Below are 13,304 nucleotides of genomic sequence, written 5' to 3'. Positions count from 1 at the left end.
ATGGGTGGGGCTCAGTGGTGGATTCTGAGTCACCCTTGAGAGGGGAGGTCCCAGCTGGCCGTCAGTTGCTATTTCTGGCTTTGGTTCTGACCTGGAGGTCACAGGATCCAGAAGGCTGAGGAGCAGGAGTTGGAGAAGTTGGTGTGGGTCTGGGAAGGTCGCCAGGCGGTGGGGAGCAGCAGAGCCTGAGTGGAGCCTCCTTCGGGAACCTCGGGCAATTTTAACAGGAGGACTGCTTTAGGAGCACCGGCTCTGAGCTGTGAGCTGTGGGTGACCGGCGGTTCACAGCGATCATCCACAGAAGGACCCCCAAAATGGCAGGCGTTTACGCCTGTGTTATGGACAAAGTCAAGGCCCAGTTGCTTATAGCGTGCGTTGGGTCACAGTGGTGCGGCTGGGGGTCCCACCCAGGTCTTTCTGGTGCACCCACTACCTGTCACACCATCTCTCCAAAGACGTGCAGCTTCTCTGTATCTTTGTTTCTCCCTTAACCAAGAAGGTGTCGAACAGCCGGCCTCCAGCGGCCCTTACAACGCGGGTGTTCTCGAACGTTTACTCCGGGGACCGAGGAGGAGGACGAGGATGCAGATGAGGAGCCAGGCCTGGTCAGGGTTGGCAGGGTCAGGCCTCTAGCTGCTTCCAGGGCTCTAAGCAAAAGCAGAAATCAACTGTCCACCGAGATGGCCTTTCCTCCTGTTGCTCCTCTCTTGGCATCAGTGGTGTCTGACGATAAGGCAGGGAAGCCTCTCCTAGCTGGCAGCCTGGAGGGCCAGCGTTGCACTTGCCAGGCCCGGCCCCCCATCCCTCCACTCCCCCTCTCTCCTCCCTGCCCCTGCTCTCCCCATGGATGGCCTTTCCTGGCCCTTCTCTCCCTGTCCCTGTTCATCCTGGTCCGGCTCAGGTGACAGATCACTGTGGGGCTTGGCTTGACATCGAAGGAAAGGGGTGCCGTCAGGGGAGGGCCTGCGGTTTCTTTTCTTAATGAGCCCTTCATCCCCACCTCCCTCTCCCTGCTGCTAATTTGCCACAGTCTAGACTGGCGATGGTGTCTTCATGCTCCCTCTGGGGAGAACAAAACACAGAACACAGCAGCCTCACTGTCTTGGGAAGGACAAGGTTTGGGTTTTTCCCCTTGCCTTTGAAACCTGTTTGGAATCTTCGTAGCCCGTCCTGGAGAGGAAACCTCTCATCTGGGCTTTCCCTCCCCTAAAAGGTGAACAATGGAGGGGATGGCCCAGCACGCCTCACTCTTGGGGGATGCTATAGGGAGTGTCCAGCTGGTCATGTAAAGCCCAGGAAAAGCACAGTAGGGCTGCAAGAGGGAGTGAGCATCTGGAGCTTCCTTCTTGGCAGGCTGCGCTTTTGCACCCCATTCACCGGGCCCCAGTCTGCTGATCGAGCCCCCACGCACACCCTCAATAAGTCAGCCCAGGGCTTGTGCTTCCCAGGGACCAGCCCTGCCACACCAAGCCCTGCTTCTCTTCTGCTCCTTTGGCCTGGGGCACCCAGGAACCCCTCTCTTCTGTTGCTGGTTCTATCTCCCCAGCAGCCCCCCACCTTTCTGCTTCTGGTCTTTGTTGGGCAGATCCCCTCCAGGGCCCCCCAGTTCAGGTTTTGTACACAGGAAGCACCCAGTCTGCAGGCCAGCTGGTGCATTCACAAGGAGCCACTGGTGTCCTCAGCTCCCACCTGGGGCCTCCCCCATGGCGCTTCTCAGTGGGATGGCAGGGTGGCAGGGACGGGGCTCCTGGGTGGGAGGTGGGCGTGACCACAAACCCCGTCCTCGCCCATTTTGATGATGTCTTAGGTCACTGGTTCTCAGTGCTGTCAGTGCGTTCTTCGAGTCTGCAGATCTGAAGCCCAACACCATAGCGATGAACTGGAGTTTTGTGGGTAGGCCCGGGCATCGGGGCCAGGGCCAAGAGCTCTGGGTTTAACTCAGTCCTGAGCTGATGCAAGTGATGAAGTGGGACAGGGAGAGTGAGTAGAGGGGACTCCCGTTGGGTCACCCCTGTCTGGTTGATGTCTAACAGAAGCGGGGCATACAGCAGAGCAGGGGAACATGGTGGGAGAGCACGTGTGTGTGCAGACGAAGAGCCTGGTGAAGATGGGAAAGGCAGAGAATCCGTGGTCCAGCCCTTGTTGGGGGGTGAACACTTAGGAGAGATTTGGTGATCACCCAGCGAGGTGGCGCCCTGCTGAGGACGGCCTGGCAGGATCCAGAGGGTGCGGCACCTGGTTGGGCTGGAAGCACCATGCCAGAGCCAGGGCAGGGCAGGGGTAATGTGGCTTGCCAGGGATAGAAGAATGGGGCTTCTGTGCTGCTTATCGGGATGGTGGCTCCTGGACAGGATGTGGAGGAGGCTTCCATGGTCCGCCTGGCGGATGGCTACAGTCCACGCTGCGTCATGGTGAGGACTTTGGACGGGGAGCCCCACCTCTGACTTGCTGGTGACAATCCCGGGACGGGCTGGCAGCTCCGGGGTCAGGCTGGGTGTAAGCTGTTCACCTCCCTGTGAACATGGCAGGACAGGTGATGGCATAGGCCGGAGCTCGCCACAAAATGCTGCGTCTGTGGTCAAAAAAGGGAGTACAAGAACTGGTCGGACCCTCTGATGTTCCCCATTGAAAGAAACCTTGAATTCAGGGCTTTGCAAAAGGTCACAAAAAGCTGGTTGTATTCACTTATCCATTTGGGGGGTGAGGAGGGGAGACTAGAAATGTGTGGGGAAGAAAGGATCACCACTTCGAGGGCCTGTTTGAGAAGGCAGGTCAGGGGCCAGTGACATATTGTCAAGATGCTTTTGGCAAGTGGACCCTTAAAGCTCATTTCTTAAAAAGAAATATATTTCAGATGCCCCTTGCTTCTAAAATAGGAGCTCAGGGTCAGTGTGGGCTATGACAATGATAGCAGAAGACTAGAGACCTGGGGTATTTCTGCCCAGGGCTGGTGGGAGAAGATAGGGTCCTGTAACTCAAGCAGGGCTCCACTGTACGATCCAAAGCTGGGTTGAGATTCCTAGACTTGGGACCCAAGAGGTGAGAAGTGAAACTCTTGACCCTGATCCCAAACCCAGTCCCCAAAGCCAGCCCTTGTCACCCTCTGCAGACACCAGTTTGTCCTCGAGCCCGACCAGTTCCCAGAGCACAGCCCCTCTGTGTCCCACGGGAGCAGAGGAGAGAGGATCACGGTGGACACCACTGGGGGCCCAAAGAAGTATGGTGCCAGTGCCAGGCCCGCAGAGTCGGCGGGGAAGCCAAGCCCAGGAGACCTGTGCCCCTGTTGGATTCTGCTCACTATGTCCCTGTCCCGTTGCTGAGGTTGCTTCTCAATAAAATACCATGAGTCCATCTCCGTGCCATAAGGGAATAAAAACCACAATGTACTGAGCACCTCGCAGGTGCTGGGAACTTCAGAGGCGTGAGGTCATTGGGCCACACGGCCGTCGGTGGTCCTCCGCGGGAGCTGTAATCATCCCCATGCAAGCCCGTCTATGTTACTCTAAGGATCTGAGATGTACAAAGTTAAGTGGTTTGCACAAAGCTATGCAGCTAAGTAGTAGAACACGGGTCATCCTCATGCCCAACCAGCACGTCCTCTGCTTACTGTGGCACCGTAAAGATCGAGTGTCCCTGGGGACCAAGGACAGCATAAGGGGTGGACAGTCTGTGCCAGCTGCTTCTCCTTGTGTCCCGCACCCACCTACACACATGCACTAACCTTTGTCCTTCCTCCACATGACACAGGTCTCACCTGGATCTCCAACGCCAGAGGACGGCGTTGGGTCTAGGCCACGGGGTCCTATGTGTGTGGGTGCTGCCTTCATGTGCCTTCTTGCTCTTTCAGGAATTTAGCCATTGGAATTGGGATCCAGAATTTCCCGGAGGGCCTGGCTGTCAGCCTCCCCTTGCGAGGGGCTGGCTTCTCCCCCTGGAGAGCCTTCTGGTAAGTGCTCCAGCGTGTCAGCTGTCAGAGGCCGGGGTCGTGTGTGATGTGAAGCTCAGAGCAGTCCTTCATATGGGCTTCTTTCTTCGAGAACCTCCTCTTCTGACCTGGAAGTGACCCTGGAGGTTCTGGTAAAATGCTGACAGTCTGAATCCCATGGCCCCAAAGGTGGAAGGAAGCCCAAGATACTCATCTCTTGACCTTCAGCCTTTACACAAACCAGCCCACATGGTCATGTTCCCTATTTCAGAACACCTCCAGGTGCTACCCCACAATGCCCAGTCAGTGTTAGGTTCTCTCCCCATCAAGTAGGAGGTAGACCAGTGTCTACTCTAAACGTCACAAGCCTTTATTTAGGCCCATCTGACCACAGCGAGTCATTACATTGGCCCCTGTCATGGATTCTATCAATAAGGTCTAGGGGAGGACGCTTGTTGCACTCAGACTTCGTGTTTTCATGGTCCCCAAAGGCCTTTCTCTTCTGGTCTATTCCTTAATGTTACTTTTCTGGTGACATGTAAGGGGAGTCCTCAGCTTTGAGAGGGGAGAACCGTGGCCCAGAGGGTCAGACAACGAGTTCTCGGTGGTGACTCCGAGACTGGAAGTCTAATCTGCCCCTCAACCCAGGACTCCAAACCCCAGAATACCTCTTTGTGAAGACAATCCCTGCTCTAGAATGCACGGTGAGGGCATTTTAAAAGACTGCTAATAATAACAATTTAAAAATACCTTCCATTTTATGGGGCCTTATGACTTACAAGTTCTTACACATACTTAAATTATTTTATTTTACCCTCTCTTGTCTCTTTCTCCATTGTTGCAGTCTACAGAACAGAAGACAGGGTGAGGGCAGGGCAGGGTGGCCTTAGAAATTTGGTTCAAATGTGAGTCCTGGGAGCCCAAAAGTTGTGACTGTTGTTTCATACAGGAGGGGCACCACGGGACGGGAGGCGGGGAAATGAGGGGCCTCGTCATCACCGTCTGGACCCCAAGATTAAACTTCTTCTCTCTCAGTCCAGTCTGGGCTTGACATTGCACTCACTTTTTTTCCAAAGTGACAAAGCCAAGGCCAGGAATTGTACACACACTGCAGAGCTGCAAGAACTGCCAACCCACGCTCATGGTATATAAGTCCAGAAGCTGTGTCCCCTTAGAGGGTCCTGCGGTATAGACAGTGTCTCCCCCATGCCAACTGTCTGCTCCTGGCCACGGAGAAGCAGGGGGCAGTGGGAGGTCATAGCCCTGTCCTGACACTGGGGAGACCAGCTGGGCAGGGAAGTGCCCAGTACACTTCTGGGTTTCTCAACCCCCAATTTACAGATGGAGAGATTTAGGCTTCCAGGTAGTATATCTTGCCAAATGCCCACGCAAGGGATATTGGGAAAGATGTCCCAACTCCCTTGTCTGTTGGTTTTCAACCCAACAGCTAGCTGCGCTCAACCATGGAGAGAAGGTCCCAGCTTATCTCCTACTCTCTGGATTCTCAGGGCTCACGGGGGCTGCTGTTTCAATCAGGGCCCAAGTGATTACAAGCAACAGAGACCCATTCTCACTAGCTCAAATGAAGGGATTCTTTTTGTTAAAGAAGAAATCTCATCTTAATCCAAGACGGCAGGTAGTGAGGACCAGCCCTCAGTATACACCTGGCCAGGTAGGTCCACCTCTTCGGCAGAGGCACGTGGGTGCAGCTCCTGCAGAAGGGGCGCAGAGGTGGCCCCAACCCCCAAACCTACCACAGGCAACCATCCTTGGGAAATGTCCATATGACTCCTAATCGGCGTCGTGTCGGTCAAGAGACGATGTCAACATCAGCTGGCGAGTGGATAGAGAGCATGTGGTGTATCTGTACGGCGGGATATACTCACAAAAGGACCAGGGAACACCGATATGTGTTAAAACACAGATGCATGTTGAGACCATTACATGAGATGAAATAAGCCAGTGTTGCACGAGTCCCTTTATGTGAAATATCCAGAATAAACAAGTCCATAGAGACGCAAAGCATTATCAGTGGTTGCTGGGAGCTGGGGGAGGGAGGGATGGGGAGTGGCTGCTAATGGGTATGGGGTTTCCTTTTGTGGTGATGAGAATGTTCTGGAACTAGGTAGTGGCGACGGTTGCACAACCCCGTGACTATACTAAAACCACTGAACTGTACACATTAAACGGGCGTGCCCTATGGTATGTGAATTGTATCTCAATAATGCTGTTACGGAAAACAGACAATGCAGAAAACTTAAAACTCTACAGGAAACCCAGGAGGGGGCACCTACGGTGTCGGAGGAGGTCGGGGGACAGAGGAGGTGGCTGAAAACACGGTGAGGAGCTCTTGCACTGCCACGTGCACCCAGGCTGTGGCACGAAAAGCATCTGTTTTCTGGGGCTGAGTCAGCAGTCTGGGCACGCTGGCTACTGAGCGTCTGCTCGGCCTTCCCCATGGTGACACCTGTCTGTGATCTCTCCTTAGGTACGGGCAGCTGAGCGGCATGGTGGAGCCGCTGGCCGGGGTCTTTGGCGCCTTCGCCGTGGTGCTGGCCGAGCCCCTCCTGCCCTACGCTTTGGCCTTTGCTGCGGGCGCCATGGTCTATGTGGTCACGGATGACATCATCCCCGAGGCTCAGATCAGGTTGGAGAGCGAACCCTCCCTCATCCGCCCCGGGTCCCCAGCCTCCAAGATCCTCCCACCCATCCATATTCTCACTGTGTAGCTATGGGCCGAGCGTCGGGGTGGTAAGGGCTTCCTTTCTTCCTTCCATTTGGTTTTTATAGCAGAATGATGTTGAGGCTACTTTAAAGGTCAGACTCAGTAATATCAGCGAGAATTTAATCACCACACTGGATTCAAGTATACATTCCAGAGCCATGAGAGGTACCTTTGGGCAAGTTACATCTGTATGCCTCAGTTTCCCCACCAGTAACAAGGGAACACTGACAGTACCGGTCTCATGTGATTATCCTTTGGGATTACGTGAGCTAGTTCGCCTGGCATATAGTAATCCCTGATAGATGCTGCTTATCAATATTATTGTCCTTATTAATTTTCTGTTGGAATTGGACATCGCAGAGGATTCTTTCAGCTTGGATGATGTCCCAGAGCACGTTAAGATCTCATTTCCCTTCCTTCCTAGTGGTAATGGGAAACTGGCCTCCTGGGCCTCCATCCTGGGATTCGTGGTGATGATGTCCCTCGACGTTGGCCTGGGCTAGTGCTGAGATGCTTCGGACCCCAGGACAAGCGACACCAGGAAACTGCAACGGTTGGCTTCTACGGGACCACAGGCCTCTTCCTTTACGTTAAAACCCTCTTCCTTTCTCTCCTATTCATCTCATTATCCTGATTGACTCTGATTATAGTAGGACAATTTTTACCTTTCTTTGGAGGGAGATATTGGTTTCATTTAGAATGTTGAGGTGTCACGGAACTACAGATTTTTGTTTGGCCACAGAATAGAATCTGTCTTTAGCAGGATTACCAAGGACACACCAATCAGGGAAATATCTGCTTTCACAGTCTCAAGTCTCCCTTGGTGGGCTCAGTGGCAGCTTCTCAAGGTCACCTACAGGAGCAAGCTACCAAGAGAGAAGCCTCCTAAGCATTTTTGCCTCGTGACTCAGAGCAGAATGGCCAGGACACCTCTCTTCTGTACCTCTTGATCTTTCACCATTGATCGTCTACCCATGAGACCAGAACTGGAACATCGTGGACATAGCAACCCACTCTCCAAGGTCCAGCCAGCCAAAGGAGGAATATGCCTTCCTCTGCGTCCCCCAAGGGAGATGCTGTATGGGAGGGGAACACAAAGGGAAGGGAGGCGGGTAGTCTTTCTCTTTCTTTCTTATTTTTTCTTAAGGCAAAAATCGACACTATTGATGTTAAGGGAATTAGGGTATTCAGACGACTATGAACACAGAGCGAGAGTGCAGCTTCGATTAGAGACCTCTGCTCTCTATGGATTCCAAGAGCAAAGTGGTTTGTCATGGTTTCCAAATCCCCTAGACATTTATTTCCATAAGTCTATAGCCTTCAGTTTTCTAAGAGACTTGGGGACACCAGCAGACAGCTGGAACTCAAGCCCTCGTGTAGTTACGAAGGGAGCCACTTAAGCTAACTTGAGTCAGAGAAAGACATTTGGAATCTGCAATAGGTCCTTCCCTATTGACTATGTGACCTGTAACCTGACCTTGAATGTTTAAGCTGCTGCAGGCTTTCCTGGAGTTTGGCCTGACAGTTTAGGATGGAGAAGGGAGAAGGGGTAGGAAGAAAAAGAGAGGTTTTGTTTGTTTGTTTTGGGTTTTTTTTTTTTTTTAACATTCCCCTTGTAGGGTAAATCTTAGCCAAGTTATCATCCTGAAGTGACTCTAAAGGATGACTTAAGTAGTCTACAAGCCAATCTGCTCCTTCCTACACGTAGTTTCTCCAACAGGGGTGATATAATCTGTCTGCTTCAAACATAGGTAAGGCCTGCCCTCCTCATTGGTCAAAGGAGCATATGGGACCTTGAGTGGGCTCCGCCAGCAAGGCAGGCAGCCCAAGAGCCAGCTTTCAGGTGTTGGGTTATCAATGCCTGCCCTCTGAGTTTACATGTTGAATTGCTTCCAAGGGTGAATAAATACCCTGCTCTGTGAATGCTCTAAGACCCCCACAGCCAACCTTAGGCTGGGTCTGTGTATGTTCTTCTGAAGCACTGATGAACAAAATTGAAGATACATTCAGAGGTTTTGATTGGTTGAAATTAACTGGTTTGGTGGTTGGTTTACGTTTATTTTTATGTCTTTGTATGTAGTTCTACATAATGCAAACTTTCTGATGGACAAGACCTCATAACTGTGATTAATATCAATAAAGGGGATATTGTTGTGGATGAGCCGTGTTCAGTCCTCCTCCGAGCTGTTTCTTTCCAGGGTTGATAATATAAGAGCTAATTAAAGTTCATCGTAACATCTCCCCTACCTACTGTGAGTAGAAGCAAAGGAAAGAGCCCAGATGGGATAGGCTACTTAGATTCATGATTCCAAACAACAAACCCAACTCTAGCTAACTTGGACAGGAGTTTAACAGAAGCCTATTGGGACCTCACAAGATCTGTAGGAGAAACAATCTTGAAAATGGGTTGGATACAAGAAAGCTAGAGGCCTAGGACCATGACCAATCACATCTCAAAAACAGCTTGGTTTGGGTGCCACGGTCCCCTGATGTTGGTCCCTGCATAACCACTCCTCGGACTGCTTGCTGCTCCTTGGTTCTACCACCACCACCATGGGGATGGTCTGTAAACTGACCCTGATTCTTTGTTTCCTGGTCCCACATGCAAAGTTCTGGGCAGTAACATCTAAGCTGGCAGAGCTTATGTCCTGTGTCTATGAACTCGCTGCTCATGCCTCCCCCATAAGACTCATAAAATAATGGATTTTCAAATTTTGGAATGAGTTCAGATAGCGGAGACCCAAAAGAAGAAAAAAAATAATGTTTATTATAGTCTCGCTCTTTTGCTGTTCCACATCCACATCCACTCTGATTTCTCTGTTCACTCTTAAACAAAACGTTCTGCTTAGGTAATGGAGCTCTCTCTCATGCAATTGAAACTTCATACTTCCCCTTTCCAAAGGGAGCTACCCTAATGGCTGGCTGCCCCCAATAGTGGAGCAGTCCTTTCTTGGATTCAACACCTCTAAACCGGTGGGGTCTACAGGTGAGGAGAGCGAGTCGTTTGATTAAATGGAACAGGCATCATCCCCACTCCCCCGTCTTCCAGACCTGCTTAGTCTGGCTATGGGAGAAGCTGCCCCACATATTATTGATGGTTGGTTCTGAACACTTGTCTAAAAGGACAATGTCCTTTAAGCTTCATTAGATACTGTCTCAGAGCCAGTCTTGAAACCCATCTTCAATAATCCAAGTCACAGTTCAAAACAAATTACTGCACCTGAGTGATAGGCTCAAATCACAGGGGTATCCACCCATCGCCGTCCCTCTTTTACTGTGAAGCGAATTCCTTGGTCAGAAGCAGTGTCACATAGAATGCCACAATGATAGGCTACACAGGGAAGCAATTCCAAATCCAGATACGTGAGCTTGTTCCGGCGGGGCAAAATCTCTGCCTTTTCCACAATGGAAGAGGTCCAAAGTAATCTTCAACTAAGTAATATGCGGGTGTCCCTGGAGTATCCCCAGGACCCAGGGGGCAGGGCCCAGTCCCATATAAACCATTTCTAATTGGTAATGGCGTTTTATGAGCGTGTTAGATAACCTACATATAATGGACAGCTTGCGTCACACATGACACTCAGTACTTTAGGGATAATCACCTGGAGTCCTATGCTTCTCATGGTAGCATAGTAAACCCAGAATCTCTGTAACAATTATATGTCAATAAATTCAGGCTAATTCAGAATTATATTCTTCCCTCCATTGTTGAGCACCCTAAAAATCTATTCCCACACATATATCTCCCCCCCCCCAGTTTGTCAGTAAAATTAGAAAAAAATCCTAAAATTATGTTGGTTTCAAATCCTTATTCTCCTCGACTTGAGTTTGCCTTTGCCCTTCCTTTGGGGACATACTGGGCTATAACTCTGATCATTTCTGGAGACCATACAGACTAGTGCATGAGGAGAATTGGGTTTCTCTTGGAGGGTGACTGTTTCATGCACAGCAATGACAGTGTCTTCAAGAAGTGTTTCAGAAGACTGGAGGAAGGGGGTTGTTTCAGCTGACAAAGGAGGCTCTTTGAGGATTTAGAATTCAGAAAATCCCAAGGTTTTCAAATCCTCCCATATATCTCTGTTTTGCTTTTCTGAGTCCTACTGCTTCTTGACCATTGCTTTCTTCAGAACACCTCTAATTTTACTAGCACAGACATTCAGCCAATCATCGGGGTCAAATTTTGCATTTGTTTTTCTACTTTTCTCAGCCTTATGGACCCAAGAAGTAGGAGGATAAGATATCTCTAGGTTTCAGTCTTTTCCTTGAGCTAATATTTCAGGACTGGTTACAGGTGTGTTTTCTCTAAGCTGCTAGCACTGCTTGACCAGACTGCCCCTCAGTCCTATATCCTTGACTGATGGCTGTTTCCCTCAAGGCTTTGCTTTTGATGGGCCCTTCTTTCCAGGTGACTGTAATTGAGAGATGGGGTTAGGGCTTACCTTCTGGATCTCTCTGGTGACCTATCAAAGACATTCTCAGCCTGCTGTTCTGAGGGAAGGACCAAAATCCCATTAGGTGAAGACTGTGGGCCAGACAGGGTGCTATGCATCCTCATTACCTCCTTTTAAAAAAAGATTTTATTTATTTATTCATGAGAGAGGCAGAGACGTAGACAAAGGGAAAGCAGGTTCCCTGCAGGGAGCCCGTGGTGAGACTCGATCCCAGGACCCCAGGATCACAACCTGAGCCAAAGGCATATGCTCAACCACTGAGCCACCCAGGGATCCCCCTCATCACCTCCTTTAAAGCTCAACTTCCATACGATTACCCCTCTTTGCTGACAAGAAAGGTGAGGTCCAGGAGGCCTTATTCTTTGTCCCTAAGGTGGTGATAAGTAGTGGCAGGATTGGTTCTCCTTTGCCCTGAGGAAGCAGAAAGTGACTTCCCAGACCCTGCTCCCTAAAGCTTTCCAAGTGCACCATTCTGCACCCCTCCACGCTCTAATAAGTAGTCAAATCTGCAAAAGTGAGAAGCACGTGGGAGCCCAGGGGTTCTTCTCCCCGCCCCCCTTCCTTCTAAACGGAGGTATGATTACATATAACAAAGGCACAGACCTTCAGTGTATACAGTTCCACCAGGTTTTACCTGCAAGCCCCTGAGTTGAGCCCTGTGGCATGGTTTCTCCAGCTCTCAGGTGCTCTCCCCCTGGCCACGTGCCCTGGTCAGCCGCCTGGCCCGCAGGTGCCACCCACCTGCCCGGCCAGGTGAGGCTGGGCTGCCTGCGTGGGTGCACATTCCCTGGGCTGGTGCAGCGCTGGGTCACCGGGAGCCTACTGGGCCCGCCCCGGGGCGCCTGGCAGGTGCTTACCTGCACGGGGGACGGGGGCGGGGCTCCCAGGATGCGCTGGGCCCCGCCCCTCCCCACCTGCCAGGAACCATCACAGCGAGGTCATCCTCGCTCCAGCGAAGGGACTGAAGGGACCGCTGGCTTCCCAGGACCCCTTGCTGTGTCTGCAGGCTTGTTCCTTGCAGGGGCGGACCTGGATTTGGGGGATCCGCAGTTTATAAGATATGAGGAGCGCTCTTTGGGGAAAATAAAAGGACAAACACACAATTAGGCACAGGCTTTGGAAGGGGCACCCGAGACCAGCAGCCCTGCACTCCAGGCTTCGCTGACTTTAAGGTAGGTCCACCCTGTACGTACACCCCGAGCTGGGGATTTCACACTCAGGGCTACGGGATTTTAGAGGTTCCAGAACTTCTGGAATTTTATCTAGTGAGTTCACCCTGTGATCATCTTCCTAACACAGCCCAGCCCTGCAGCTGGGACGAGGAGCGGCAGCTGTGTTCACAGGCAGGAGGACCACTACTCAAAATTGTGCTTCTCTGCCCTGGAGCAGAAAGAACTACACCTGGAGGGAGCATTTCTTCCCGCTGGAAGAAGCCAGAGGAAGGCTGGCCCTGGGCAGCCAGCGAGCACTGGCCGCAACAGCAACCCTAAGCCTTCTTTTGGATCCTACTCAACCCTCTTCCTTTGTAGTTCTCCTCTGCTTGACACTGCCTGGGCTTTGCCAGCGACTTGATAGCAAAAGGGTCCTGCGTGGTCACCATCTGTCCCCAAGAGCTGTCACTAAGATCTGTGCAGCATCAGTTGGGGCCACCCAGCCTCAGGATCCCCACGCATCCTTAGGGCACCTCTGTGGTGCTATGCACCTGCTACGCTCTCTGTTCCAAGACATGAAAGACATAGGTGGATGGATGAGTAAACAGAGCAGCTGGATTATGCCAGGGAAAGGCATAAGATTCCTTTGGCACAGGGTAAACCTTGGGACCTGTATCCCAGCACCCCTTGATTCTTCCCCAGATTAAAAGTTTAGACAGGAAGTTGTGTAGGATCTCCTCTGATGTGGTCGCCACTCTTTGGCAAACTATGAGCCACAAGGTTAACCAGTCTTTCGGTAGCCTGCTTGTCTAGCAGGCAGGGGTATGAGTCTAGGGTGTTTGGAGTTGGTGAGGACCCAGCCCCGGGGTTTAAGGCCAGGCTTAACTCCCTTCAACTGAGGGCAAGCCATGACCTCCAAGAAATCCAGGATGTGGCAGGAAAGAGGGAAAAAGTAGGATAAGCCTGGGGAGGGATCATGCCAAGAGAGAGGAGACTCTTAGCCAAAGTCGAGTCCTGCTTTCTAGGTGTGCAGTAAGGGTGTTGGAGGTGTA

At 51.5% G+C, this 13,304-nt stretch overlaps 1 protein-coding gene across 2 annotated transcripts in view; it reads left to right on the top strand.

Moving 5' to 3' along the window:
* The window catches only part of SLC39A11 (solute carrier family 39 member 11), a 328,560-nt gene extending 319,749 nt beyond the window's left edge, over positions 1-8,811 (top strand). For both annotated transcript variants that reach the window (XM_055331675.1, XM_055331672.1), the window contains exons 8-10: positions 3,848-3,946; positions 6,414-6,572; positions 7,075-8,811. In XM_055331675.1, coding sequence (XP_055187650.1) covers positions 3,848-3,946; positions 6,414-6,572; positions 7,075-7,153 — 337 coding nt within the window. In that variant the 3' untranslated portion in view covers positions 7,154-8,811. The remainder of the gene's footprint in view (positions 1-3,847; positions 3,947-6,413; positions 6,573-7,074) is intronic.
* The last annotated feature ends 4,493 nt before the right edge of the window (positions 8,812-13,304 follow it).

The sequence above is a fragment of the Nyctereutes procyonoides genome, unplaced genomic scaffold (assembly GCF_905146905.1).
Source record: "Nyctereutes procyonoides isolate TBG_1078 unplaced genomic scaffold, NYPRO_anot_genome, whole genome shotgun sequence".
NCBI classification, from domain to species: Eukaryota; Metazoa; Chordata; class Mammalia; order Carnivora; family Canidae; genus Nyctereutes; species Nyctereutes procyonoides.
Note: the sequence above shows the minus strand (reverse complement) of the source record. Positions and strands in the feature narration are given on the sequence as shown.